Genomic DNA, 25,886 nt, shown 5'->3' on the forward strand with positions numbered 1-25,886 from the left:
CTTCTTACCCGTCACCTAGAACCTATTTCTGTCTGTGTGTCTCCCTGTCCATGGCTCTCTCTGTCTCTCTGTCTCTGTCTCTCTCTGTTTCTCTCCCTGTCTCTCTGTCTTTGTCTGTCTGTCTGTCTGTCTGTCTCTCTCTCTCACTGTCTCTCTGTCTCTCTCTGTCTGTCTGTCTCTCCCCCCTCCCCCCCCGCAAGCCTAAATCCCTTCTCTAACAATCTGAGGCTGGGCACATGTCACCCAGCCTTGAACAGCTCCTCCCCAGGAGATCAAGGCTTCTGGAGGAGCCTGCCTGTCCCTACAGAAAGCTCTAATTGTTAGCAAGGCCTTGCAGACAGTAGGCTTTCATAAGTGCAGTCCCATTCAGATTAAGTTTGTTGTCAGCAACTTCACGGTGACTCCCACCAACACCTGTCATCAGTGAGAGCTTGAAGAGATGGGTGCGGTTCAGTACATCTTTCCCAGTCCACTGGGCCAGCTGGGTTTCCAGCCTTAAGGACAAAACTTTATACTGTTCCCTTATTAAACCTCAGGCCCCGTACACACCCTGAGGATGGCAGCCAGTCACAGGTAGGAATATTTGGTAGATTCTTCCAAGCAAACATGACCTAACCTCCCTCTCCCCCTGGACTGCTGAAGCTGATGGCCATATACTGCATCAGTAACAGTGATGGCATGATGGACCCTCACCAAAAAACAGCCCACTCTCCACCCTCTCCAAAACCCATCCTCAGGGGATCGTATTTACAAGGTTGATTCCAGGATGACCCATTCCTCTAGCTCAAAAAACTCAGAAACCCACCAGAGTCTGAAGGCAGCAACAACGAGCAAAGTGGGCCCGCAAGTACCGGAACACACCAGAAAACGCGTCCCCTAGAAAGGGACAGCAACCGTTTTCCTTCTGAGGATGATCTTCCCACTCTGTAAGAAGTCCCAGAAGCCCGGATTTCTATGCAAACTCTCCTGTATCTTTAAAAGCTTTCTTGATTTTAAATGTCGAAAATGAATTCATTTTTGTAAATGTATCAAAGCCAAACAAAACATGCTAGTGTGTTTAGCTTTGCTCGGGAGCTGCTGGGTGTGCTGTAGATCTCCTAAATTTCATTCTTGGATCCAGTCAAGCCCTCAGAATCTGAATAAGAATAACCGTTTGCACTTGGTGAGTGTGACCCACATTTTAGACACTAAGTATGCATTAGGCATGGAGTGTCTCCTTTTTTTTTTAATCTTAGAGAAAATAAAACCATGCAAAATAAAACAGAATAAAGCCAATCAAAACAAGACAGTGTAAGTGATACAGCATTTCAAAACTAGGTAATAGGAAATCAGCAGTGGTTATCATAATGCCTCTTACTGTCCTCAGAATAGCTGCCCACACCTTCAGTCACAGTAAAATCAAACAAATCAGAAGGAGAATAGAGCCAATGAAAATAAAACAGTGAATGCAATAAAGGACTTCAATACAAGATAATAGTAAATCTAAAATGGCTACCGTGATATATCTTGTCCTCAAAATAGGTGCCCGTGCCATCAGATACAACAAAATCAAAACAAGATGAAACAGAATAAAACCCAACCAAACAAAACAATGAGAATGATACAGGGTTTTGAAACAAGATAACAGGAATTAACCATGGCTACCACCCTCAGAAGGAGACCCCTCATAGATGCTGCATTGTATACTGTTATCCTCTGAACAGATGATCAGACTACAGGCTTGAGGCCTGCAAAATCGGTGAAACCTAAACACTACAAGCATTAAGTTGTATTTTACCCCATTAGATATCACCACAGCATTCTCCAGATCAGCCCGGGGCTTGAGGATGGGGAGGGAACGTGGCCTCTTCTGGGGGCTGGCATCTGGTTCTCTCCCCAGCAGCCTGTGCATGGCATTGACGCACAGGAGGTCTTAGCTTCTTATTGACTTCTTGCTCTCCTCCCCTGCAGCCCAAGAATGGCTGGAGTGTCTCTTTTAATCCTCACAGGAGTCCAAAGAGACACCCAGGTGAAAGAGGAAGAAACCGAGCGTGGACAGGGGAGATGACTGCCCAAGCAACGGGTAAGTGACTTCACAGTGAAGAGCAGGATCCTCGGTCCCTGCTGAGCAGAGCTGCTTTCTCTAAACTGTGCTATGGTGTTTGAACTATCAACTTGCATGGAAGAATTCTTAACTATTCAAAGTACACTACGGTGATCACAGGGGTGACTCAGGATATCATGCACAGATCACTGAGTCCTTAGTGGCATCCAGTAGCTGAGGACTCCCCATTTCCCTCAAAGATGGACCAAAGGCAGAGGCAAACACAGCAGCACTTCTCCTAGGGGGACAGTCTTGCCCTTGACTTCAGCTTCAAGCTTGTCCTTGAGGAGAAGGAAGTTTGCACATGAAGCAAGATATACATCACTTAACAACAGGGCCACACCGCAGAAACAGGTTGTTAGGTGATTCTGTCATCGTGTGCTGTAACATCCACACTGTAGTATTACAGTGCGCTGTACCATCCACTAAGATATTAATGGATAACTAAACTAAGAAGCTGATGATGTCACCAGCTCGTACATCTTATGGGACCACGGTACATGCGATCCACTGTGACCACGCTTGGTTCTGTAGCGTGTGACTCTGATGACTGTGAGCGTCTCTCTGAAATCTGAAAGGATGAGGGCAGGGGAGGCGTCTGCACGCCAGACGCTGGGTCCTGTGTTAACGCCATCACCAAGGTCTCATTGTGAGATCCGTGCAGTGAGCAGAATTGGAGACGGAAAGTTGTCTTGGCCTAACCCTAAAGTGGCCAGCCTCTGCCTGCAGGAACCAGGCAGCTGAGGTAAAGGATGAAAGAGGGGAAGAGGGAGTGGAGGGCTCCTGCACCAGGCAGGGAGTGGCCAGGGAGCCCGTGGCTGCAGCTGGACCCGGCCAAGTGGGTGGCACCGCCAGCACAGCCCAGCTGCCCCACTTGCTTTAAAGGGTCAGAAACAGATGTGTGTATGGAGTTGCCTGGTGTTGTACATCTCAGCCAAGTGCATCTCTGACCTACGGACACTGCTGGCCTGCTGCTCAGCATCAGCCTGGAAAACAGTAAGCTGAATCTTTCCCCTCGTGAACCATGGAGTATTTCAACAGGGATCGTTAATCCCCAGGGCTACACGACCCAGATCCTTACTGCGGCTTAGGGACCCCACGGAGCAGCCCGGGGTGAGGCCTGGACCTCCTGAGGCGCTCCAACGCCCCCAGTGCGGGGAGGTGGCGTACCTAGAGCTCATCCTACTCTCGGCTCTGGAGATTTGGGGAGCAGCAGAAGAAGAAACCCAACAGTGCTGGAGATGGAGGGGCTCCTGACGTCTGGCCACCTCAGAGCCCACTCTTGCTCCTCCCCGCATCAAGGTCGTTATTTAGACAAAGAAATCTCCCAACTACAAAACTGATGTGATGAACTGGCCAGGTTCTAGGCTATCTTCATGGAGTAAAGCCCCGAGGCTGTAATGCCAAGGAAGGAGGTCAAGGGTAAGGCTGAGCGCGTCCACATCAAAGCCAGGCTCTCTCTTTCTCCCCGCCTCCCCCTCTCCTCACTCCGTCTCTCTCATCCTCCCTTTCTCCTCTCTCTCTCTCTCTCTCTCTCTCTCTCTCTCTCTCTCTCTCTCTCTCTGGCTATTCAGGGTGGCTGCATCGCAGAGCCGGTGGGGCAGGTGGTCAGGCTGAACTGACATTGAAGCTCAGGCCTGCAGCCCTCCCGGGGGCTGACACTTTCGGGTGTTGGCTTGCAGGGGGCAGCCTGAGTGTCCACCTGCTGGAGGAGCTCTCCACGTGAACCCAGCCAGTGTCCTATACCACACGTGCTCTTGGAGAAGGAGGAAGGCAAGAACCACCTGGGCAAGAACAGGATGAACTCGGACCCAGGCTGGCATCCTACCCACATGCCAGTTTGTTCTTACCCAGCTCTCATTACTGTCTGTACAGAGGAGAAATTCTTCTCAGGGCTAAACACTGAAAAGTTTAGCTTCTTTCAAAGAGCTTGCAGATTGTATCTTAAATATACCATTAAATTCCACATTTTTAGAGTCAACTCCCCCCATCTTCTCCCTACCTATCTCTCGTTCTCTGTCAGTTCCCCTGCCACAGATTGACTATTTATTGCTGTTTACTGAGCATCTGCTCTGTATCTCTTCTGGCCTGAAGCTTAGACTCAGTGTCCAAGGTCGGTATTGTCCTGCTTTGGCAGAGGAGGAAGTTGGACCTCAGTGATGACTAACAAGTTGTCCACACAGGCTTCGGTTTCCCTGGAACAGCAGTGCCAAGATTCAGGGATGGGCTGGGGGCACCTCACGGCACTCCAGGTGAAGAGTGCCAGCCTACTGAAATTGCGTCCCGGGGCAGCTCACGCAGGTACCAAGCGGCAGAGCGGGTACATGACTAGCGAGCTAGAACCAGATCCACCTGCCTCAGAGTCTAGTTTTACTCTTTAGTTGTGATTATTGGTCTGCATTATCTCACTTCATCTCCTACATCACTCCTTGACATCAGGTGATTGTCTTGGCTCCGTTCACGAGAACACTAAGGCTGGAAACCATGTCAGGACTTGGCCAGGTCACACTAAAAATCCAGCAGATCTGGGCTACAACGAACGCCTGGTCCGTCCATCACAGACAACCCAACTATACACAGCCCCATACCTGGACACTTTTTTACTTTACAATGATGCAATAGAAATACAAAAGCAAGTGGGAGTCCTGCTTCAAATTTTGAATTTTGCTAATTTCCCAGGAGAGTGATATGTAGGATGATGCTGTTTTTCAATGCTAGGCGGTGTCAGCAAACCACAACGCTCAGCCCACCACAGAGCACCAGGGAAAGGGCAGGCTCCGCAGTGTGCTGCACTTGCAGTGGATTCTGGACACCAGCATTCAATATATCACATGAGCCACTCAGCACGGGATTATAAAACAGGCTTCATATTAGACAGATGCTTTTGCCCAGCTAAAGGCTACTGTAAACACGCTGGAAAGGCTGGGCTTTGAATGTTGGTAGGTTAGGTTCAGTAAATGCATTTTAGACTTACCTGTACAATATTTTCAACTGAGGCTGGTTCATCAGAACACCAAGAGTCATCTGTTCCAAGCCTACCTTCTTTGGGCTCCTGCCACCCTCACTGAGAACAGTGCACAGGACAGAGCTAGCAAGCCACCAGAGATTGCATCTAGCTTGACAGTGATCTGCACAAGAATCAGCACTTGTCAACTAGAAACCTAGCTAATGGTGCCACTGGGCCACCCTGTGCCTGGGGACCTGGTGTAAGAGAAGAAAAGCAAAGCACAGGTTCCCTGCAGTGTAGAAAAGAGGGCAAGCGGCCAGACCCAGCTGAACCTTTGCCCAGCTGCAGGGCTCTGTAACTAGACCCGGCTGCAGCCCCGCCTTGCCTCTTCCTGTGATAATTACCAGGGTCTCGGAGGAACCAGGGTCCCCCAAGTTAGATCCCAGGTAAGCTTCCAGTTTGATCAAGCAGTTGTAGTTTTTCCCACTTGCATGGTAAATAAGGGACTTTGTGGTTCCTGCCAAAGGCCTGGGACGGAGGCCACGAGAGCCTTTGTCTGAGGAGCCCCAAGAAGGCCCCTCCAGGGCCCTGACAAATGAGCCCGACTAGGACGTGAGGCCACTGCTGTTTCTTAGGAGACCGCTCCAGGAGCACCAGGATTTGCCTCTCACAATCTCTTTCTACTCCTCAGCGCCTCTCAGAAACCAAAGCCAGGCTTTTGACGGTAACGAGGGGGAGCGGCGGGCCCTGTCTCTTTAGAACACTGAGCAATTAAACTGTCCTTAATGAACGTTCTTTGTTTACTCCTAGCAATATCGTTTCGTTGTAGACTTGGGTGGACTTTAATTTCTTTAAACAGAATGGAAAGGTAGCATTCGTTGGACAGCTGTCCCCGAACTGCGCATGTATTTTCCTAGGCTCAACAAGCTATTCCAGACCTCGCTTTGAATGCCTCCTGGATGGCAGGCTCTGAGCACAAGAACTTCGAGATGAATACAGAAGGAGCCTGTGCTCAGCAGGCCCGCGGGGAGACCGACACACAAACAAGCCTCTGCAGAGGACGGCCAGGCCGGAGCAAAACAAAAGGCAGAAACAATGACAGCTTCTTCGGTACAGCAGTTTGTCTTCTCACACACTGCCTCATTTGATCCTTGAAGCAGCGACTTTTGAGGCAGACAATGTCCTCAGGGTGCAGATGAGGAAGCCAGGCTGCAGGCTGGACGTGGACACACTCAGAGGACGTCAGGGGTGACCGCGCAGGTCCAGGGCTCCAACTCCCAGGCCCGGCTAGAGCACTGCAATGCATTCTCATCTACACCCAGTGAATTAAAAGATTGGCCTAGCGTTCCCACGCAGTGTCCGTCTTTTAGAATTGTGAGATATTATAGGAAAATGCTTTCCTCGCGCCACCAGCGGGATAATCCAGGAAAATACTATCATGTGTGTCAGCAAGCCTTCTTACAATATATAGTGAGTACCACAGAAGTGAAGCATAACTAGTATCTCACTACTTTCATAATTCAGTTGATTGTGTGAGCATCTGTAGTATGAGAGATTTTTGTTTTGTGTTGGTTTTCTTTTGGCAGTACTAAGAACCGGACCCAAAACATTCACAATGAGCTACATCCCAAGCTCTTTTTATTTTTTGTTTTGAGAAAAGGTCTTGCTAAGTCTCTCAGTTCTCTTGAACTTGAGATCATGCTGCCTCAGCTTCTTAAGCAGCTGGGGTTACAGGTAAGTACCACCATGTCAGGAATTTTGCCAATAAATTCCTTACTTTGGAGTAGGGTATAGCTCAGTGTTGGAGCATATGCTTAACATGTGTGAGACCTGGGGTTTAATTCCAACACCATGGAAATGAGTAAATTCCTTAGTGACTGTCAACTTTGTGTTTTTTTCAATTAGAAAAATAATATTTTTTTTCAAGTCAGGGTCTCACGATGTGAAAAATGATACTATCTTAGAGGTCAATCTAAATTGAAGACATAAAGTCTGCTCTCTGCTAGTCCCCATCGCTGCAGTGCTGTCCCCTCTTCTCAGTCCCTGTGCCTAGTCCCAAGGGAGAAACAGCATTGCCAGTCTATGACAACCATCAGAATCTTTTCACGCACAGCCATAGAAAGACATGGATCAGTACTACACCACACATGCACTTTGGGTGTCTCTCCTCGCTCAGCAATAGTCTGCTTGACACAAATGTTCTTACACCTGAAAACAGCTGCAGGCTGGAGGGGTAGCTTGGCAGTCCAGCACTTGTCTAGCAGGTACAAAGCCCTAGGCTCCATCCCGGGGACCAGAAAACACAAAACGAAACAAAATACCATCAGATTGGTGAAGTTACTATCGTCCTGGGGCCAAGCACTTCAAGTTCAGGAAATGTGGGGCCCTTATAAAGTGCAAGTCCCTGTGAGGTCTGAGTCCATGGTTCTGGAGGAGACTTGGGGATCTTACAAGGGTTTTTGCAGTAGGCAAAGCCAGCAGCACGTCTGTCCCCACGGCCCAAACCCTTCTTCCCAGCTACCCCACAGAGCTTGCCCCTGATGTCTGCCGACCACTGTCTCCTTCCAGCTGGTGCCTTCCAGACAGCGTCTCCTCCGCTCGGGCGCAGGTCCAGGAAGCTGAGCACGGTGCCCGCTTCTGGCTTGGAGTGCATTTTCGCCGGGTAATGAATGCTGCTGGGTGCCAAGGACTACGCTGGAAACTCTGATGTGTTGTTTCAGGTAATTCACACGCGCATACTCACACTCTCACACTCCTGTGAAATGTTATTATCCTCTCTTTCAGAGGAGGAAATCGCGGCTGAGTAAAGTTAAACACCTGACCACCCAGCTCACTGTCCCCCGTCATGACTCAAACCCAGGCCCCTGTGAGTGTGCTGAGACTGAGAAGAGCCCTCCACATCCTCGCTTCTCCCACATTGCAGGTCCTTGGCTCAGCTACTGTGACTCACTTTCTTCTCTTCCACCAAGATGGATTTCAGTCCTCCTCAGATGATTCCTGGCTTTAATTTTACCTTCAAAACATACCCACGACTGAATTTACCATTCAAAGCAGAGCCACAGTACAATTCATTTTCTGGAACCATTTTATGTTTTACACCATGAGGTGTGTTTTTCTCTTAGAAGCACTTACACTCCCAACTCCTAAATTTTTGTATAACTTCTGACCCTTTTCTAAATTGAAACATGGTCCTGTTTGCATCCTAAAGAGTTCTGGAAATAATGGTGATTTCCTATGCTTAGCCAATATGATTCCACTGGACAGATCAACGTCAGAAAATCTCCAGCAACATTTTCAATCATTTAGATCCATTTGCTGTAGCTCCCCCCACACCCTGCACCTGCCCTTACACCACACTGTGAGAGGTTACGGGGATCTTCCCCCACAGAACTGTGAAGTGTGTGAGGACGGGGACACGGCAGGAAGCAGGTTCATGGGGAAAGGTGCTGAGAATGAGGTGAGTCCACTCACCCTGAGTTAGGGTAACACACAGCAGCTCTTGATCCGTAAGCTGGACCATATTAGCTAAGTTCATCAACCCATCGTTAGGAGTTCAGCGTTTCTTCCCCATAACATAAGTCTGTATTTCTGGCAAAGGGTAGTTTCAATGGTGATGCCATGCCAACACAGGGAAATTCAGGGTAGGGCGGGAACTAGGAGCATCAGGTTAGTATGGAGCCCCAAATAAACTGAGGGTCAAGAGACAAATCAGCTTAGAGACAACAACCAAGAAAAAGGTCAGGAATCCAGATGGTCTGGGCAAAGAGGTCAGAGAGTCAGTCATCAACTAGGAGTGACTGTTGGTCTGCCTCAGATTCCTTAAAGTGATGTATCCGGAGGGGTGCAAAATATCCTGTGTAGAAGGCCACTAACCAAGTGAAGACATTGGTAAAGGCCAGGTCTACTCTGAAGTGTCCTACTGAGACCACAGGCAGACAGCAGTCACGTTCTCAGCCCTCTCGCTGTTTTCTGGTACAAGTTAAGTCGTAGAAATGACAGCACTCTTTCTTGTCCCTGACAGTGGCACTATGAGCGACACAGAAGGTCCCCTCAGGAATTATCCCCCCCACTGGGAATCTGAGGCAGCTTTAGGAATCCAGGCCTTCCTGGTTGACAATGCCTGGGACACTTAGGGATCCACAGTTAATGATAAGTGGAAAACACTCTCACCAGACATCAGCTGCAAGGGGATAACAGACCACCATCCTTGGAAGCAAACAAGCAATCAGGATTCCAAAAGGTACCAACAGTGGCTAGGGAAACCAGCAGAGAGCCCCGGACAGGAAGGTGCGCTGGAGAACATGCACCGGGCAGCGGGCCACTGAGCAGGCTTTGCCTTGGACAGTCTCCTCCTGTGAGCAACCTGGCTCAGAATATTGATGGATTTATTGATCGATCAACTGATTAATTTTGAAAAGCGCTGAAGATATGGCTCAGAGCGAAGGCCCACAGTTCAGTCCCCAAAACACACACACTCCCGCCAGAGACAGGAGCTGCTGCCTGCTTACCAAGAGGAACACGAGCCTGGAAGAGGCTGGACGGGGTAAACCCTCGCCAAAAACAGTCGGCACAGAAGTTGTGGTGAGGTCTTGATGAATGAGCTCATTTTGACAAAAATTGTATAAAACTCTGCAGAGGGGTGGGAGGGCAGCGGCCAACACAAGTAAATCACCACCACGGATTGGATCCCACAAAACACCAGCCGAAAGGAGTCTCACCTCAGACACGGAGGTCACACCTACTGGTGTCCTTACTTGGCAGCTTTATTTTTAGGTCACACCCTCTCTATTTTAAGCCATAACCCTGTATCCCTATCATTATTTGCTTATCAGTTTTATTTTTATAACTTTGCATTAAAAATCTAGGGTTTATTTTTGTTATATTCAAATATAAACAGATCTAACAGACAGAGATATGTAGGAAGCCCTAATCACCTAATGGTTACAGTGGTTGGCTCAGGTAGTAGTTGCGAGGTATTATTTTTCTATTTTTTAAAATATTTTTCTGTATTTTCACAGCTTTTACAATGTTATGCATGTATTATATCAATAAACAGAGAAAGTTATTAAAAATGAGACTCATATTTAGATGCCCCTGTTCACACCGACGTAATTCACAGAAGCCAAAACCTAGAAACAACCCCATGTCCATCAGTGGATGAAGGGATAAGCAAAATCTGCATCAGTATTCAGCATGAAAACCAAAGAAAGTCTGACACACACTACAACATGCTCAAGGATATTTTGCTAAGTGAAATATGCAAGCCACCAAAAGACAAGCACTTAATGATTCCATTCTTATGAAGGATTTAGAATAGTGAAAATCGTAGTGACCAGAGGTAGAATGGTAGCTGATGGGCAGGCAGGACAGGGAGAAAGGGACGGTACCATGTAGTGGGCACAGTCTGGGCTGTGTAGCACAGAAAGAGCTACAGAGGTGCGCGGTGGTGACGGTGAATGTGCTCATCGTCACTGAACGGTGCAGCCAGCAAGGTGGGGAGGTTAAGCGTTAGTTATGCATGTAAATAAGAAGGGTGGCTGTGTTGGCAAAGGCAAAGACTCACAGGCAGTCACAGCCAGAAGGGACTTCCAAGCTCTTCTCCTGTCCAGCACCAGCCCTGTCATCTCCTCCCAGTATCAGCCACATCAAACAAGTCAGTATTTCCCAGGCGCTGGGCCTCCGGGACCCTCATGCTAGTGCACATTCTGCTTGTCCCTCCTGAAATGCCTTCCACAGAGGCTCCTACCAACCCCTCAGAGCCATACTCAGAAGTTGTGTCTTCTAAGAAATTTCCAACTCTCCCAGATGATGCCGTCACTGCCCTCTCAGGTCCCGTAGGGCTGATTCTAGTACTGTCCCAGTTCTTAGTACACAATAACAATTGACCCGTCTATTTTTATAACTGTCTTTCCTAGAACATGTGTCTATCAAAGACAGCAATGGGGACCATTTTTACTGTGCTTTTTCCTCCCATATCAGACACACTGGGAATTCTATTTCCCCTGTAGTATTCCCCATAAAAACCACACACACACACACACACACACACACACACACACACACACACACCCCTGTTCACCACACTTCATTTGAGTCACGCCTTAGGTGGATCTTCATGGACACAACTGTCTCCTCTTTGGACCTTCCTGAGGTATCTCTCAGCCAGGGCTGGGGAAAGGTTGGCCCTGTTTCATCACGTGTCCTGAAGCACAACATCTGCATGTGCTTGAGCATGGAGTCCATCACAAGAACATCTACATACAATCACTTACTCAACAACAAATGTGACTGCTTACACATCAAAGGCTGTTCTAGAAAAGTACAAATGAACATGAGAAACCTAAGTCCCATTCTTAGAGAATTCAGTTTTGGTGAACAAAAATAAATAAATAAACTCAGAAGAAGGCACCATCCTATGATCCTAAGAGTTCTGCTGAGGATTCCAGGTAGCTGATCCAGCACAGGGCTACCTGGATGTCTAGAGGTGCATCCACTCCCAGAGCTGAGTACCAAGGAGGAGCCAGCCACATGGCGGCCCAGGAAGGATGCTCCTGGAAAAGGCAAGGCCCAGAGTGGATTTGGGCTTGGAGAATGCACAGAACCTGTAGAGGGCCAGATGACAGGGCCATGAAGCCAAGGGGAGGATGGGTGGTGGAGGCAGGAGCCAGGCAGACTGAGGCCATGCAAATCCACCTGGGGCCTGGATTCTGTTCTCATGCAATAAGACACTCCTGAAGGGTTTTAAACAGGGCAATGCCAGGGTCAGATTTACCTCCTGTGAGGATCACCACCGGCTAAGCAGAAGAACAGGCCATGGGGGACAAGGCGAAAATCAGGGCAAACAGCTAGGATTGGGGTTCCCCACAAAGGGCAATTTTCCCCCCAGGTGACATCTGACATCTAGAGACACTTTGCTGTTGTCACAACTGGGGGCAGGGTTGCTAGCGGTATCCAGGGTGTACAGACCCCCACCACCCAGAGCAACCAGCCCGAACTATCAATTGTGGGTAAGAAAGCTTGGGTTAGGAAAGTTTCCTCAGTCCCAGCAAGACTGGTGGTCTAGACCAGGGTGGAGAAAGAAGAAAATTCACTGCAACCCGTTCGCTGCAATACTGAAGGATTTTCTTACACATTTCCTTAGACGCCATGCAGACCCTTTTCAGTCAGGAGAGGACTCACTGCCTCAGGATGACAGAAAGGGTCTGTTCTTGGCTGTTGGTTTTCAAAGCCTCGCACTCACAGAGAAGAGAAAGATCATGGGTTACTGGCAACAGCTTCGAAAGTCTGGTCATACAGAGCCAGGGTCCCACCTGTGTTAGTGACCCTCCAGGGACTGTGATTAAAAACCAGACACCCACGGTTTAAAGGAGAGATTTATCTGGCTCACAGTTTCAGAGAGTTCAGTCCATAGTCAACAGACTCCAAAGCAGAAACAGCACGATGGAATGGAGGGGCTGAGGAAAGCTGCTTAACCCACGGCATCCAGGAAGCCCAGAGGAGGAAGGAGCCAGGATCAGGTCACCGCCCTCCTCCTGCCCCGTGTGGTCAGCCCCACCTCCTCACAGGACATTCAGCAGGCAGATTTGCCCACTGATACATGTAGCACCCCACGATCCAAGCACTTTTCCCACACCTCATCTCTAAATGTGTAAGAACTTCCAAGGAAATTTTAAAGCTAAATCATAACACGGTGCCATGTTGCCTTGGCATGAGCACTGTTTTCTTGCACCCCCATAAGTTGTAAAGACTGTAACTTAAACTTAGCTGTGTCATTGTTCATCATGCAATCCAGTGTCTTATTTCTCTGAACTCCAGCTTTTAATCGACTCAGGAAAGAAGGCAGGCATCTAGTGCCTATAGTCCCAGCACTCTGAGAGGCTGAGGCAAGAGGGCTGCAAGTTCAAGCCCAGCCTAGATAATTTAGAGATTTAGCCAACTTTGTCTCATATTTTAAAAATAAAAGTTAAAAAGTGCTGGATACATATTTTGGTGTGAAGGTCCTGGGTTCAACCACCAAACCACATGAAGTAAAAGAGAAGTAGAAGGAGGAGAAAAGGGCTCACGAAATTGTGGGGCTTCAATATGAGATGCACGACACACAATTGAGACACAGACACTAAAGAAAGTTGCATTTCCTTCCACTGCTAAATATGCTACAGAGCCTGAAGCATGACTTGTAATAGTCACTGAATGAATGGATAATGGAGGTCTCTAGAAAGAAAAGATCACCTTTAATATATTATAGAAACTCTAATGGCAAAAATTCCAGAAGTAGCCAGTAGAGACCCCCAGACCCATGATTTCCGTAGACTGGGGTAGAGTGACCTCCCCGGATAACTCCACACCCACGGGACCCAGTGGGCACCACTTCACCAAGGACCGTTGGCTCCCCCACACAGTGGAATTCACTGATTCTCCACTAGAAACAGCTTCTCTGCCAGAGACAAGGAAATCCAGCAAACCATGGGAAATTTCCCCTTCAATAAAAGGTATGTGTGGATGTTGAGTGGTTGTATCTCCCCACAATGCATACGCTGAAGCCCCCAACCCACCACTGACATGGTATTTGGAGCTGAGGTGCTGGGAGGTGACTAGGTGAGGCCAGATCCTGAAGGCAGGACTCTCGTGAGGGAATCAGTTCCTTTATTAAGATAGATGAGTGTCTCTATGGACATGCACAGAAGAAAGATCAGGTAGCTACCTGAGAGTCATGGGGACACCATCACCGGCCACTCGTGGCCCAAAGCTGCAGATCAGGAGGTCAGCTGGCATGGAATCACCCCCACTCTGTTGGCATGTTTGTTTGGGCAGCAGAAGAGTTCTTAAAATTTGACCCACCACTGAAAGATCAGGAAATTTTGTTTAAAATTCAGATTCCCTTAAAACACCAAAGAATCAACCATTCTGGGCTCACATTCTACCTGGTCATGACAGGCTGGACCTGAGAAGCAGGTGCCCCTGTGATGACCAGCCCAGTTAGTCACAGTCCTTGCTGCTCCCCACGGTGTCCCTGACCCCGCCTGCTTCTGCTGTGAGACTCTGTAGGAGGGCCAGGGATTTAGCTCAATGGCATAAGCACCTGCCTGGCAAGCGCAAGGTCATGAGTTCAATCCCTGGTACCAAAAAAATAAAAAAAATCAAAGTCTATGGAAATTCAAGCCCTCTGAAACTAAGCTCACTCTGATGTCCAGAAGTGCTCTGAGTTTTGGCTCTTTACTTCTGCCTCTTATTTTATTACCAGATTCAAGGAAAGTCTTAGAAAGGGAAGAAGCTGTCCAATGCTTGATTCTCTCACAATGCTCGGCTATAAAGTAGATAATGTGTGGTGAATGACTAAACCTATCACCTCTGCAATCACCTTCGATACCGGCTCTTCTTCTGCTAAATGCAAACTTTGCTTTTGAAAAGATGATCTAAAATGAATATGGATGTACAAGTTTTAAAAACACTGAAGTCAATCGGTGTATTTGTTTCAGTTTTCCATAGGTTGAAATGGAAATAAGAACCCAGATAAATGAGAACAGACCCCTGTGTCTGGCACCGAGATAAATTAAAGCCCACGATACTGAAAATGTCTACAATTAAGACCACCATCACCTCCAGGGATCTTTGACAGAATTGTGGAGACTAGGAGAGGGGCCAAAAGCAGGAGACCAGCGAATGCTGTTGTGATCCTTACAGGGAGAGAAGTCACAGCTGCCAGCTCCCACTGCAGAACACGGTGCTGCTCGCAGACAAGAATCGTGGACACATTTCTATGGGCACACGGCCGACACTTAGACAGGAAGCCATACGGGTCACCAAGAACAAATTCACTTGCTCTCCTTCTCTGCTGAGACTCCCAACCTAGCAGGTTTTTTGCTTTTTTTTTTTTTTTTTTCTGTTATGTAGCAGTCACTCCCTTCACCTGCTGTCTATCTAAATGCAGCAAATAGACACCATGTGATGATCAGCAAAAAGGGCAAACTCAACCCTGGGGACACATTAGTGGAGCGTTACAGACAACACGATGGAAGTGACACTTTCTTTCTTTGACCACATTTTAGAACTTGGTGCCACTCTTGGAATAAGATATTAGTAGATCTTTCGGTGGGTGGTGGTTGTTGTAAAATTTTTTTAAAAACACAAAAAGCTCCCATCGGATTTCTGACATCTGTTGCACAACTGAAAGGTCTGGCTGGGCTTATATTCCTAAAGTGGCAAGAACTGACTGAACCCACGTATGAGTCTCCTTGTCCCTTTAGGAGAACATGTGCTATCAGGTCCACCACAGTCGTCACCGCCTTAGTGAGGTGGTGTCCATTGCCTACCCCTTGTGTCGCTGGCCTCCATCCATTTATTCTACCTGGCAGGTGACCAAAGAGGTTGAATTTGCAGCCCAAACTGCAGCAGATCCGGAAGACAACGAGGACGATGAGGGATAGTGAACCAGCTTACATAACCACGGAGGTTAATCTTCCTGGGGCAAGAGCAGGCTCCCAAAGCCCAGCGAGTGGTCATGAGGAAGCAGTGGCTGTGTTGTACTAAGTTCTGTGGGGAAGAAACTATACAGCATATAGGCAGATGAGAGATGTGTACATGCAACACTAGGAATAAAGGAATAAAGGAAAACCATGAGCCCAAGCTATTCAAAGATAGAATGCGTGGGCTTGGGAGACTGAGTTCCCTGCCATTGCGAGCATGCAAACGTGGTTTACTACTGCATCGCTGGTAAGTAACCAAACAGATTCACATACCTGATGAGGTAAGCAAAGGCACAAGTCTAAAATGTTGACAGTAGGAAAGATACTGTTTTAAAACAGTCTTTTGTCAGAGCAGTAAATACTTCAAAGGATAAAAAGGAATAAGTCAACGCAAAACTCCACATTACTTTTAAAACCCAGAAATCCCCCTCACAAAATGCACAGTATACAAAAACTATCTGAGTGGACTCTTCACACCCCACTGGCCAGAAGACGTCAGAGAAAAGGTACCTGGCATTGGGCATCACTGTCAGTCACTGGGACAAGAAATGAAGGCAACGGGATGGGAACTCAAGGGTAAACAATAGGCACCAGGGAGAGGCAGCAGCCCCAGCTCTGTTCTGCCATCTGCCAGGGACATTCATCTTCCAGGGTCAGCATCGGCAAACAATGCACCAGGCTGCGGCCTTGAGACCTGCAGCAGGGCACTGAGGGCAGGTGGGCCGCGTCCTCCAGCTCGGGAGCTGAGTGCACCAGGCTTTCCGCACCTTGAGTGAACCGAGAACACCGGGCCCTGTGTCCCCGCGCACACACCCGTGGCTCCCAAGATGACCAGCAAACAGACTGTTTGCTGTCTGCAGTGCTGACGATGGAAGCTGAGGTTCTGCACAAGGCAGGCAAGGATTCTCTCCCTGAGCTACACCCCAGCTCAACAAACAGGCTCTGAAAGCAAAGATCTCAGAGAGTTTCAGGCACAGCACTATCCTGACCTAAATCTTGTGTGTACCAGCTCCAAAGGAATAAATTAAATCCCTTCAACCACAACAAAAATAAATTTAGACAAATTTCCTGATGAAATTCACTACAGGGTATTTGCCAATTAGTTGTTAAAATAAATGTTAAAAAATTAAAACAGAAAAGAACCAGCTAGAGCAAGTAATGTTTAACTGGTCCTCGGGTGGTAGCAATTCTTTAACAAATGAATTAAGCACATTTCTTACCAAACGATACTTACAATACCCCAACTGTCCAAAACTCAATATCCTTTCTCCACTATGGTGTATTTCATGAGAACCCCAATTCCAAACATATCAAGAGCAGCTAGATTGATCTTATAAAACACAGACTCCCTAAAAAATTATATATTCAAAAACTGTAACTAAGCTTCTGAATTGAGCAGCTGAGGATTTAAATCTCTCACCACCAAAGGACTTGTTTCTAAAATCTCAGCAAGGCTAAAACATTCCTAGTCCCTGTTTTTGACATTGAACTGAAACCTAAGGAGAATGTGACCCAAGAAGAGGAAGTTTTTCTGGTCTTTTTCCTGAAGTCTACCCAGAGGTGATTAGCTGCCAGGTTCGATTAGAACTAAAAGAAAAAAGATTTGGCAAGATAGAGGCAAAAACAAAGCCTCCCCAGCGACTGCTGTCTTCCCCAAGTTCTCCCAGGCCTGAGGCTTGGACAGCAGGAATGAGGACAGACGCCTCATTCCATTCCCTCCCAGAAAGGCCACCCAACTTCCCGGATCACGACTTCACTGAACCAGGTATGGCAATCTCAGGTCTCTTGCACCCACATAACCAACCCTCTCAACAGTTCCAAGCTCAGCTGACAGCCAGGCCTCCATGTCCACTGAAGATGCATGGTGTCTTTACTCTGTAGAGAAACCACAACATATCCCATGTCACAGCGAGGAGAACCATGACCAGAAAATGGATCCTTCAAGCCATGCGCCAGCTTCTCCCAGGGGCAGAGCCACTGAGATGGGCGCGCACAGGGATTGGAGGCTGCCCTTGAAGTGGAGCCTGGAATGAGGGAGGACATGGAAAGCCCTTGTCTAGGTTAAATGCAGATTTTGCCTACCCGCCTTCCACTGTGCAGGTGTGCACCTATTTCTCCCTGCCCACATGCCTTCAGGGAGCAGCTTCAGAAGGAAATGTGTGCTTGGTGGCCGCAGAACTGGAACAAGTGGCCAGAGGTCATCTCACTCCCCCGACAGGCCTCCCTCAGGCAGCACCCACAGCCTGGACTGCACACTGAGATGCTGATTTGGAACCAAAGCTGCTGACCCTGAACACTGGTGCATGGAATGATGGGGCCGCACGCAGCGAGATAATACGTTCTCTGCACTGCACGCTCTCCTGCCGCCTAAATGCCTGCATTAGTCTGGATCAATATGCACCATAACAGTTAATCCATGGCAACCCAGGCCAGGCGAGAAACACCGACAAAGAGGGCCGCCCAAGGATGCCGCCTCCCAGAACACACGCATGTGAATTCCTGCTCAGAGCAAGAGGCCCTTGCAAAACCAACAACAACCAGAAACCAAGGGTGGGCAGGCAGCAGCCTGTAAAAAGCACACATCCGTACGCAGGTGCTTTGACCATGGCAGGCAAGGGGAGGAGGCAATGCAGCCTAAACGGCCTTCGAGGACTCGCCGCTGAGATGATGAAGTAGCCGCGACACTCCCAAAGTCAGGCGCAGGATCCTCCTCACACACCTGCAATGCAGAGCCCGCTGCCCTTTCTCTGCCCCACGCTCAGCCCAGGGCTGTCTGTGGCTGAGACCAGCCTGGGCTTGTGTGGCTGCCACAGCTCCTCTCACAATAAGATTATTGATGCATAACAACGTTTCATGATGGCAGGGAGGAAAGAGGAAAAAGGAAAAAAGGCCAGAGCAAGAGAAAGGGGAAGGGCGGGAGAAGGAACAGCCAGCAGCTACTCACCTTTTATTTGGGCTTCATATTCGGCGATGATCTCTTTGTCTTTCTTGAACTTTGTTTGAGATGACATCTTCCAGTGTGGTCAAAGGAACAGATGCACTGTGTGATTAATTTCTCCTTTTCTTCCCCAGTCCGTCTCAAGCCCTGGGAACTGCAGGCTCTGGTCGATTTCCCAGGTTTCGGGGCTGATTTCTTACTGGGCTGCAGAGCCGGGTAAAAATCCTTCTCCTTCTGGGAGGAAAATCTCTTTACCCAGGCAGAAATGGCTCTGAAAGCTCGCTTGGGTCAGCTCTTGTAGCAAAATAATCACCCTAGGACCCGGTAACCTGTCCAAGATTTCCAAGATTTTTCTTCTCCCTCAAAATATAACCAAGCGTGCGTGCACACACACACACACAACACACACATACACACGCAGTCGTGCACACACACTCACACACGTATGCACACACTCATTCGGGCACACTCACACACGGTCGTGATGTGCACACACCATCCACACACACACACACTCGCTCGCGCTCCCACACCCGCTGGCTCACTGGCGCACACACGGTGCCTCTGGGTGGTGCAGCCAGCGCCCAGCTCGCTCTGAAGGCTCTGGTCGTCAGGTCGCCAAAGCGCCGCTCATCTCGCATCTTCCCTGGCTTCCGCGCCTCGGCTCTGCCGTCCAGGGAGGATCAAAGCCGGACAGGGAGACGGAAGTTTTCCTGCTCGGTGCCGAAGCCCGGGTGAACTCAGGGCCGACTGCTCGCCCTGCAAGGCTGGCAGCTCCCTCGGCGCCGTCGTCACCAGACCCCGCCCCCAGGATTTTATAACAACTGACACATTGTAGCCTACAGGAGAGCGAGCTCCCTGCGAGCAGAAAGGGGAAGAGACTCACAAAAGGGAGGCAGGAGAAAGACCGGGCTGGGAAGGCCCGAGGGCGTCCTGCAGGCTCTAGCTACTTGCAAGCGAGTTAGGAGTTTTTCTTCCAGAAACCGGAGAGCCTCCTGTTCTTTGCACGGTGCAATTTAATTCACGATTTGATTTAAATCAACGGCTAGATGACAGTGTGTTGCTTCACCCGGAGTCTAGCGGAGGGCGTGATCCATGTAGGGAAGGACCTTAATGTTTCTCGAGCTTCCTTGATAGATGGACAATGCAGACCAGATATGTGGTTTCCCAAAGCGACTGGAAAAGCAGTTTGCAAACAGGCACAGGGCGGCTGCAGCTAGTGAGGCTGGCGTGAACCGCCAACACCCTCACCCTCTGCTTCTTCATCCATGAATGAGCTCTCTGGGTCTGGGTCCAGCACCTGCCTAGGCACAGGCCATCAGAACACCGCCCGTTCCTGTCTTTCTGCGGCTCCAGAGCCTCTGCATCACATCACGGCCATCACCCCGGAGGCTCTTCCTGAAAGCAACCCCAGGGCAAAACACATCAGGAATGGTGTCCTCCCAAATTGTGCAAGGCAAGAGGCCTGGGAGGGAAGGCTTGGAAAGAGCTGCAGGAGCAAATCGTGCAAGCTGGCAGAAGCTGAAGTGATTTGACAAACACAGTGGCAGCTCCGGGGAGGGCAGAGCAGGAATGCAAAGCCCGGTTCTGCACACACTGGTGTGCAGCAAGTCAGGGTCAGGCCTCCTGTGCCAGCCCCGCGGAGGTTAAGGGAGAAACAGCGCCCTGATGGAGGTGTAGTGCCCTTTCACAGCTGAAAGAGCAGAGGTCTGACTTTAGGCAGCGACTTCCCCAAAGTCACCAGTGTTCTGACCTAAGCTGTGTGACACCAGGTTCTGCCAAGTCCCCTGCAGTCTATGAGGGAGATCAAGCCACTTTGCAAGCACTTCCGGGAGAAGACTGGGCATGGCAGAGCGGCGTAGGCCCCAGCAGGCTGCCAGGCGCTGCACCTCCAGATGGTAAGGTTGGTGCCCCCAAGTGACCCTGGGGAAATTTTCTCAACAGTATATAGTCTTTCATGTGCCTTTCTCTGGGTACAGAATACATGACTTGGTTCAGATTCAGAAAAGAAAAGGCTTCCATGCCAGCCCACGGGGAGGGGTGGCTGTAATGGGTGCCCCTGAGTAGGTGTGGCACAGAGCCTGGCAGGGCCAGGGCGCCCACAGGTAGGAAAGCACAGGGTCTGCGGCCTAGAGCAAGGGGAAGTCCGGCTGGTGGATCGTGAGGGTTAGTATAACTTTGTGCAGGCAGACGGAGATCACAGAGCCCATAAATAACTGCCACAGCCTGCATCTTCCTGCCTCACCCTTCCCAGGGTGTGCTCAAGCCTCTATCATGCAAAAGCCACACGCACCAGTCAAGAAAGATACGCTCAAAGCCTAGCAGCCTGCCCCCAGCCTAGCCCTCAAAACAAACGGGAGTTAAGGCTGTGCGCCTTGGTGTGATCCGACCAGATTCCTGCCTGGCTCTGCCATGAGCTGTAGGGTTACAAAAATTTGAGCAGGTGACACAATCAGCTCACGTGCCTACTCGGAGCAGGAACTCAGTGGATGTCAGCTCCCCTCATAGTGAGGATGAGTTAAAACTCATAAGCATTTCTAAGACAGTCACATGCTGGGCACTAAGCTATGGAAATGCCACAAAAAGTCACATGAAACTGAAGCAAAGTGTGGGAATGCTGGGAAAAGTAGATCTGTGGGTAGACGAAGAATGATTCACACTCTGCCTCTATTTATCCCAGTAGTGGGTGACACGGGGCGCAGCATCATATTTTCCTGAAAATAAGCCCTAGCTGCAAAATAAGCCCTAGTGTGATTTTTCAGAAAGCGTGCAATATAAGCTCCACCCCAAAATAATCCCCTGTTAAGATTGTCAGCCAGGGGGCTGGGGAGTTAGCTCAGCGGCATAAGCACCTGCCTTGCAAGCAGGCAGTCATGAGTTCGATCCCTGGTACTGATAAAAAGGAAAACGACACACACACAAAAAAGATTGTCAGCCAGATGGACACATTTAGCACTATGAATCCACTGCAACACACAACAAACATATTGAATGATAAAAAAGATATTAATATATAAGTAAATATGATTGCTTAATACTTATTTTAAATAACATAAATTATAATTAGGTGTTGCAAATACCCAAGCGCCTTTGGATGAGAGGTAAATGCCTGCATAAACAGATGAACTCGAGTCTATGCTGAGCGACCAATCGGATACAGACACAAGGCACAAATAATGTGTGTGCTTGATAATGAACAGACACGGCTATGTCTAAAGTGAACTCTCACCAACCAGCGTGCTGCAACAGAAATACTCAGTGTAACCGTGTGAAATAAACATTTTATGGATTTTGGCGCCTGCTAATGTTTGTCACTTTCATGTTGACCATCATTCTGACTGTCATCATTCTTGTTGATGCTTCTGTCTTGAAAATCTTCAGTGAACATTTGAGTTCATGGAAACTCTGAAGCCCGGCTTACAGGAGGCATGGTTTTGGTTTGTGTGAGGGCCCCATGGCATAAAGTCACTGACAGCTGAGATGCCACTGCACTGTGGGCAGGCTGCATGCACATGATGTGCTCATTTATGCAGAGTTCTGTTGCTCGACACAAGCGACTGGGACCAATGGTTCTATAGGAAACGGAGTCAGAAGCATTCAGGCCCTAATGCACGGCTTGGAGAGTGATGGCAGTGTTCCAGAGGATGACGCGACTGTTTTTGGATAAATGTAGATTTTTACATTTGAATAAATACAGATTGTTGATCATGAAAAATTAAACCCTATTGCATCTTTTGGAACAAAAATTACGCTGGGCTTGGTGGCTCACGCCTGTAATCCCACCACTGGGGAGGCTGAGGCAGGAGGATTGGTGCACGTTTGAGACCAGCCTGAACTACAAAGTGAGCTCAAGGCCAGCCTGAACTGCACAGAGAGATCCTGTCTCAAAAAAAAAAAAAAAAAAAAAAAAAAGTTAGCATGAGACCCAGCGTTATTTTCAGGGAAACACAGTAGCATGACACGCCCACTGCCTCCCCTTCCTCATCTGTAAAATGATATAGCCTCATGTCGCACAGGCTTGGAGGTGCCCGTGGACTTAACATGCCTGTTGTAGCGCAGAAGTCCCACAGATGGCGTCATGTTTAGGACCCAAGCAAGCTGGCCCGAGGACCACAGGCACATGTCCCAGATCTTCTGTCCTGAGAACTGAGTGCCCTGTGCAGCTCCCGACACCTGGCCTCGCCCCTCCTCGTCCAGCCTCCCCTAGCCCCCAGCTCAGCCCAGACCCAGCAGTCCCCCCGTGGCCACTTGGTCCTTGTCATATGAGAACCAAATAGTGTTCTCAGTGTCCTCCCTTCTCATGGAGGTAACAAAAGCCAGATTCTCCAAACAATCATGCGCATCAGGGGACAGGCTCTCCCTTGGGATTTGATTGGTGTCACCCCCGCAGGGGTCAGAACACCCGCAGAAATAGTACATCTCTCTTCCTGAATTCTTTCAGTTCTCCCGGAATCACTGACACTAGTGTTTTTCTAGCTCTCGTAACAGGCAAGGGACCGAGTGCTCTGTACAGGTTTATCAGTGTCTCCCCGCAACCACCCAGTAGGTCATGTACCATAACCACCCTTGTTTTAAAGTTAGCAAAAACAGAGGCGGAGAGAGTAAAGCGATCTGCCCAAGGTTACATCACCAGCGCTCCAGCCCAGGACTGACCGCTCAGAGCCCGGGGAACGCACGAGTGAGTGCATGATCTAATTTCAGAGGAAACGTCACAAGGATAGCTGCTATCAGTGACAAACATATTTTTCACTCTACAGTTATATTTGTCTTAATACAGCATTCAGTTTTAAATTCTCCATTTAAAAATTGGGGGCAGGGCTAAAAGTATAAGGAAAACATATCACGAGTGACCATTGGTAAAGCTTGAATTACAGTTACAGCTGCATAAAACAAAACTCACCGAACTGGTTTCTTTTCTCCACCTGAAGGAAGGGTGAGCAGCATAGTTTTTGGTTTAAGGCAATTTTATTTTTCTGGTCGAATAAGAACACCCACACACATACTCAAGATGACTAATTTTATGACATTTTTCCACATTGCTACCAACTAATATATCCTTAGCCAGTTCTGAATAATTCTGAACTTCAGTCCCAGCTCTGCAAAAAGAAGACAGCAATAGAACTCAGCTCATTAATGCCAGAACTTGGTACAATGTATAGTTAGGATGACAGTGTATCCTACATGGGTATACTGTTCTGTGTTGTATGGAAGTCCTTTCTTATAACTTGTCATATTGAAACTCACCGCCAGGAACCAGGAGGGGTGTTTTTAATCCCTATTTTACTGTTAGGAAATCAGTGAATAAATGGATGCTTCAATGAAAGAATTATTTTGTAAACTCAAGAATAAGGCTGGCGGGGCTGGGGATTTAGCTCAGCGGCATAAGCGCCTGCCTTGCAAGCAGGCGGTCATGAGTTCGATCCCCGGTACCGATAAAAAGGAAAAAGACAAAAAAAAGAAAAAGATTGGCATTACTGCATCACAAAATCCAGAAGCCAGAAAAGCCTGACAAACTCAACTCTCTGACAATTTTTTAATTCCACCTGGCAAAAAAAAAAAAAAGAAAGAAAACCACCAAAAACAAAGTCCAAGGCAAATGACAAACTGAGCCGCAATATTTGCAACATATATCACAGGCCAAGAGGAAGTTTCTCTAATGTATAAAACACACTACTTTCCCTAATGTATGATTCAAATAAATGTGTACATCAGATGTTCAGAGCAACAGCATTCACAGGACCTAAAAGGCAGAAACAAGCCGAATGTCCATTAATGGGTCAATGGATTAACAAAACGTGGTACAGTCATACGGGGAAATAGTATTTAACCATGAAAAGGGATTGGTATGGGCAAATCTTAAAATATTATACTGGGTCAGGGTTACAGCTCAGCAGCACAGCACCTGCCTGGCAAGCACAAGGTCCTGAGTTCAATCTTCATTAGCAAAAAATTATACAGACTGAAAGAAGATGATACAGAAGGTCACGCATTAGATGAGTCAATTTCTATGAGACATTCAGAGCAGATCAACCCATAGAGGCAGAAATCAGGGGAAGGGGGGGAGAGGGTAGAGAGGGGCTGCTCGGTGGAGGGTCAAAGTCTCTTTGGTAAAAGAGAAATGTTTCCAAAATAGAAGTGGTGGTGTTGGCAACATTGTAACTGTTCTGTGTCAATAAATTGTACATCTTAATATAGTCAACTTTATTATGTGAATTTGGCTTCAAGAAGAAGTATGGAATATTGTGCATGATGGATCGTGCCTATAATCCCAACCCTTGGGAAGCTGAGGCAGGAGGACTGCCATGAGTCTGGGGCCAGCCTGGGCTACGTAGTGAATTCAAGGCCAGCCTGGGCTACGTAGAGGAAACCCTGTCTCAAACCCTATATGCAAACGCATTCTTTAATTCTGTGCTAAAAACACAAACCTAAACACTAATGAAATGTTAACCGACTTCACAAGCCAGAGCTGGCTGGGTCTGCGCTGAGGCTCTCACAGGGTTCCTGGACCTTCCCCAGCTCCGTGTGTCACCACTGCTGTCCTGTGAAATGTCTGCGAGGCTCACACTGCCAGCTTGGTACTGTGACCAAGGCCCGAGTTGTGAAGGCCTGAGGCCCAGGTGGCACCATGGGAGAGGAGGAGCCTTTAGGAGGGAAGTGACTCCCTCTCTCTCCCCCTCTCTCTCCCTCTCCCACTCTCAGCTTCCCTGAGGTGAGCAGCAGCCACAGACGGACCCCTCTAACACAGTGAGCCAAACTCACCCCTTCCTTCTCGCGAGCTGACTCCCTCAGGACCTGGGTCCCAGTGACGGGAAGCTGACACAACACCCAGCTGAGAAACCAAGCTCTTTCCCAGGAGCAGCCGGCTGACCCAGGCCAGGGTGCGGGTCTATCCCCGAGGCAGCCACTGCAGACAGGGCCCAGAATGTTCTGCATGGCCGGACCTGCAGAGCGGGCCTGCCCAGGGGCTGCATGATGGGGCCAGTCCCAAGCCGTCCGCAGTGCCCTGAGGTAGGGTTGTGCTGGTCCAGGAGGAAGAGGCCGGATGAAAGCAGCATGTTTCTGATACAAAAATGAGGTGAGAAAGAAGGTGAGGCTCAGAGGAATGACAGGCCCCAGGGAGCACCACATGAGCAGTTTGAAACTATCCAGCTGTGATATTCATGAGGCTGTGCCAGGGCTAGGGATTCAGCTCAGCGCCATAAGCACTGGCCTGATAAGTGTGAGGTTGTGAGTTCAATCCCAGTACAAAACCAAAAAGCTAAATTATATGATGCTGCGCCTTGGCCCCCACACAGTCTGGTAAGATAAGTTCCACTGTTCCCATTTCACAGCAGGAGAGAGAAGTGCAGTTACCCCATAGCCCATGAGGGAGGGCCAGGCCAGAAGCTAGTGATCCCCACCCACACAGGCATGGGCTCCACTGAGGAACACCTCAGGAACATGGGGACCCCGGCA

The 25,886-nt window shown here is 48.7% G+C and overlaps 1 protein-coding gene across 7 annotated transcripts in view; it reads right to left on the bottom strand.

Annotated features, from left to right (window-relative positions):
* The window catches only part of Srgap3 (SLIT-ROBO Rho GTPase activating protein 3), a 241,766-nt gene extending 223,139 nt beyond the window's left edge, over window positions 1-18,627 (bottom strand). For all 7 annotated transcript variants that reach the window (XR_010039476.1, XM_003464092.5, XM_003464091.5 and 4 more), the window contains exon 1: window positions 18,438-18,627. Coding sequence is in view for 6 of the 7 variants with exons in the window: in XM_003464092.5 (XP_003464140.1) it covers window positions 18,438-18,504 (67 nt within the window). In the remaining variant the exon portion in view is untranslated. The remainder of the gene's footprint in view (window positions 1-18,437) is intronic.
* Window positions 18,628-25,886: the final 7,259 nt, after the last annotated feature.

This window comes from Cavia porcellus, unplaced genomic scaffold, assembly GCF_034190915.1.
Source record: "Cavia porcellus strain 051 isolate PalLab524CR breed Dunkin Hartley unplaced genomic scaffold, mCavPor4.1 scaffold_15, whole genome shotgun sequence".
In the NCBI taxonomy this organism is placed as follows: Eukaryota; Metazoa; Chordata; class Mammalia; order Rodentia; family Caviidae; genus Cavia; species Cavia porcellus.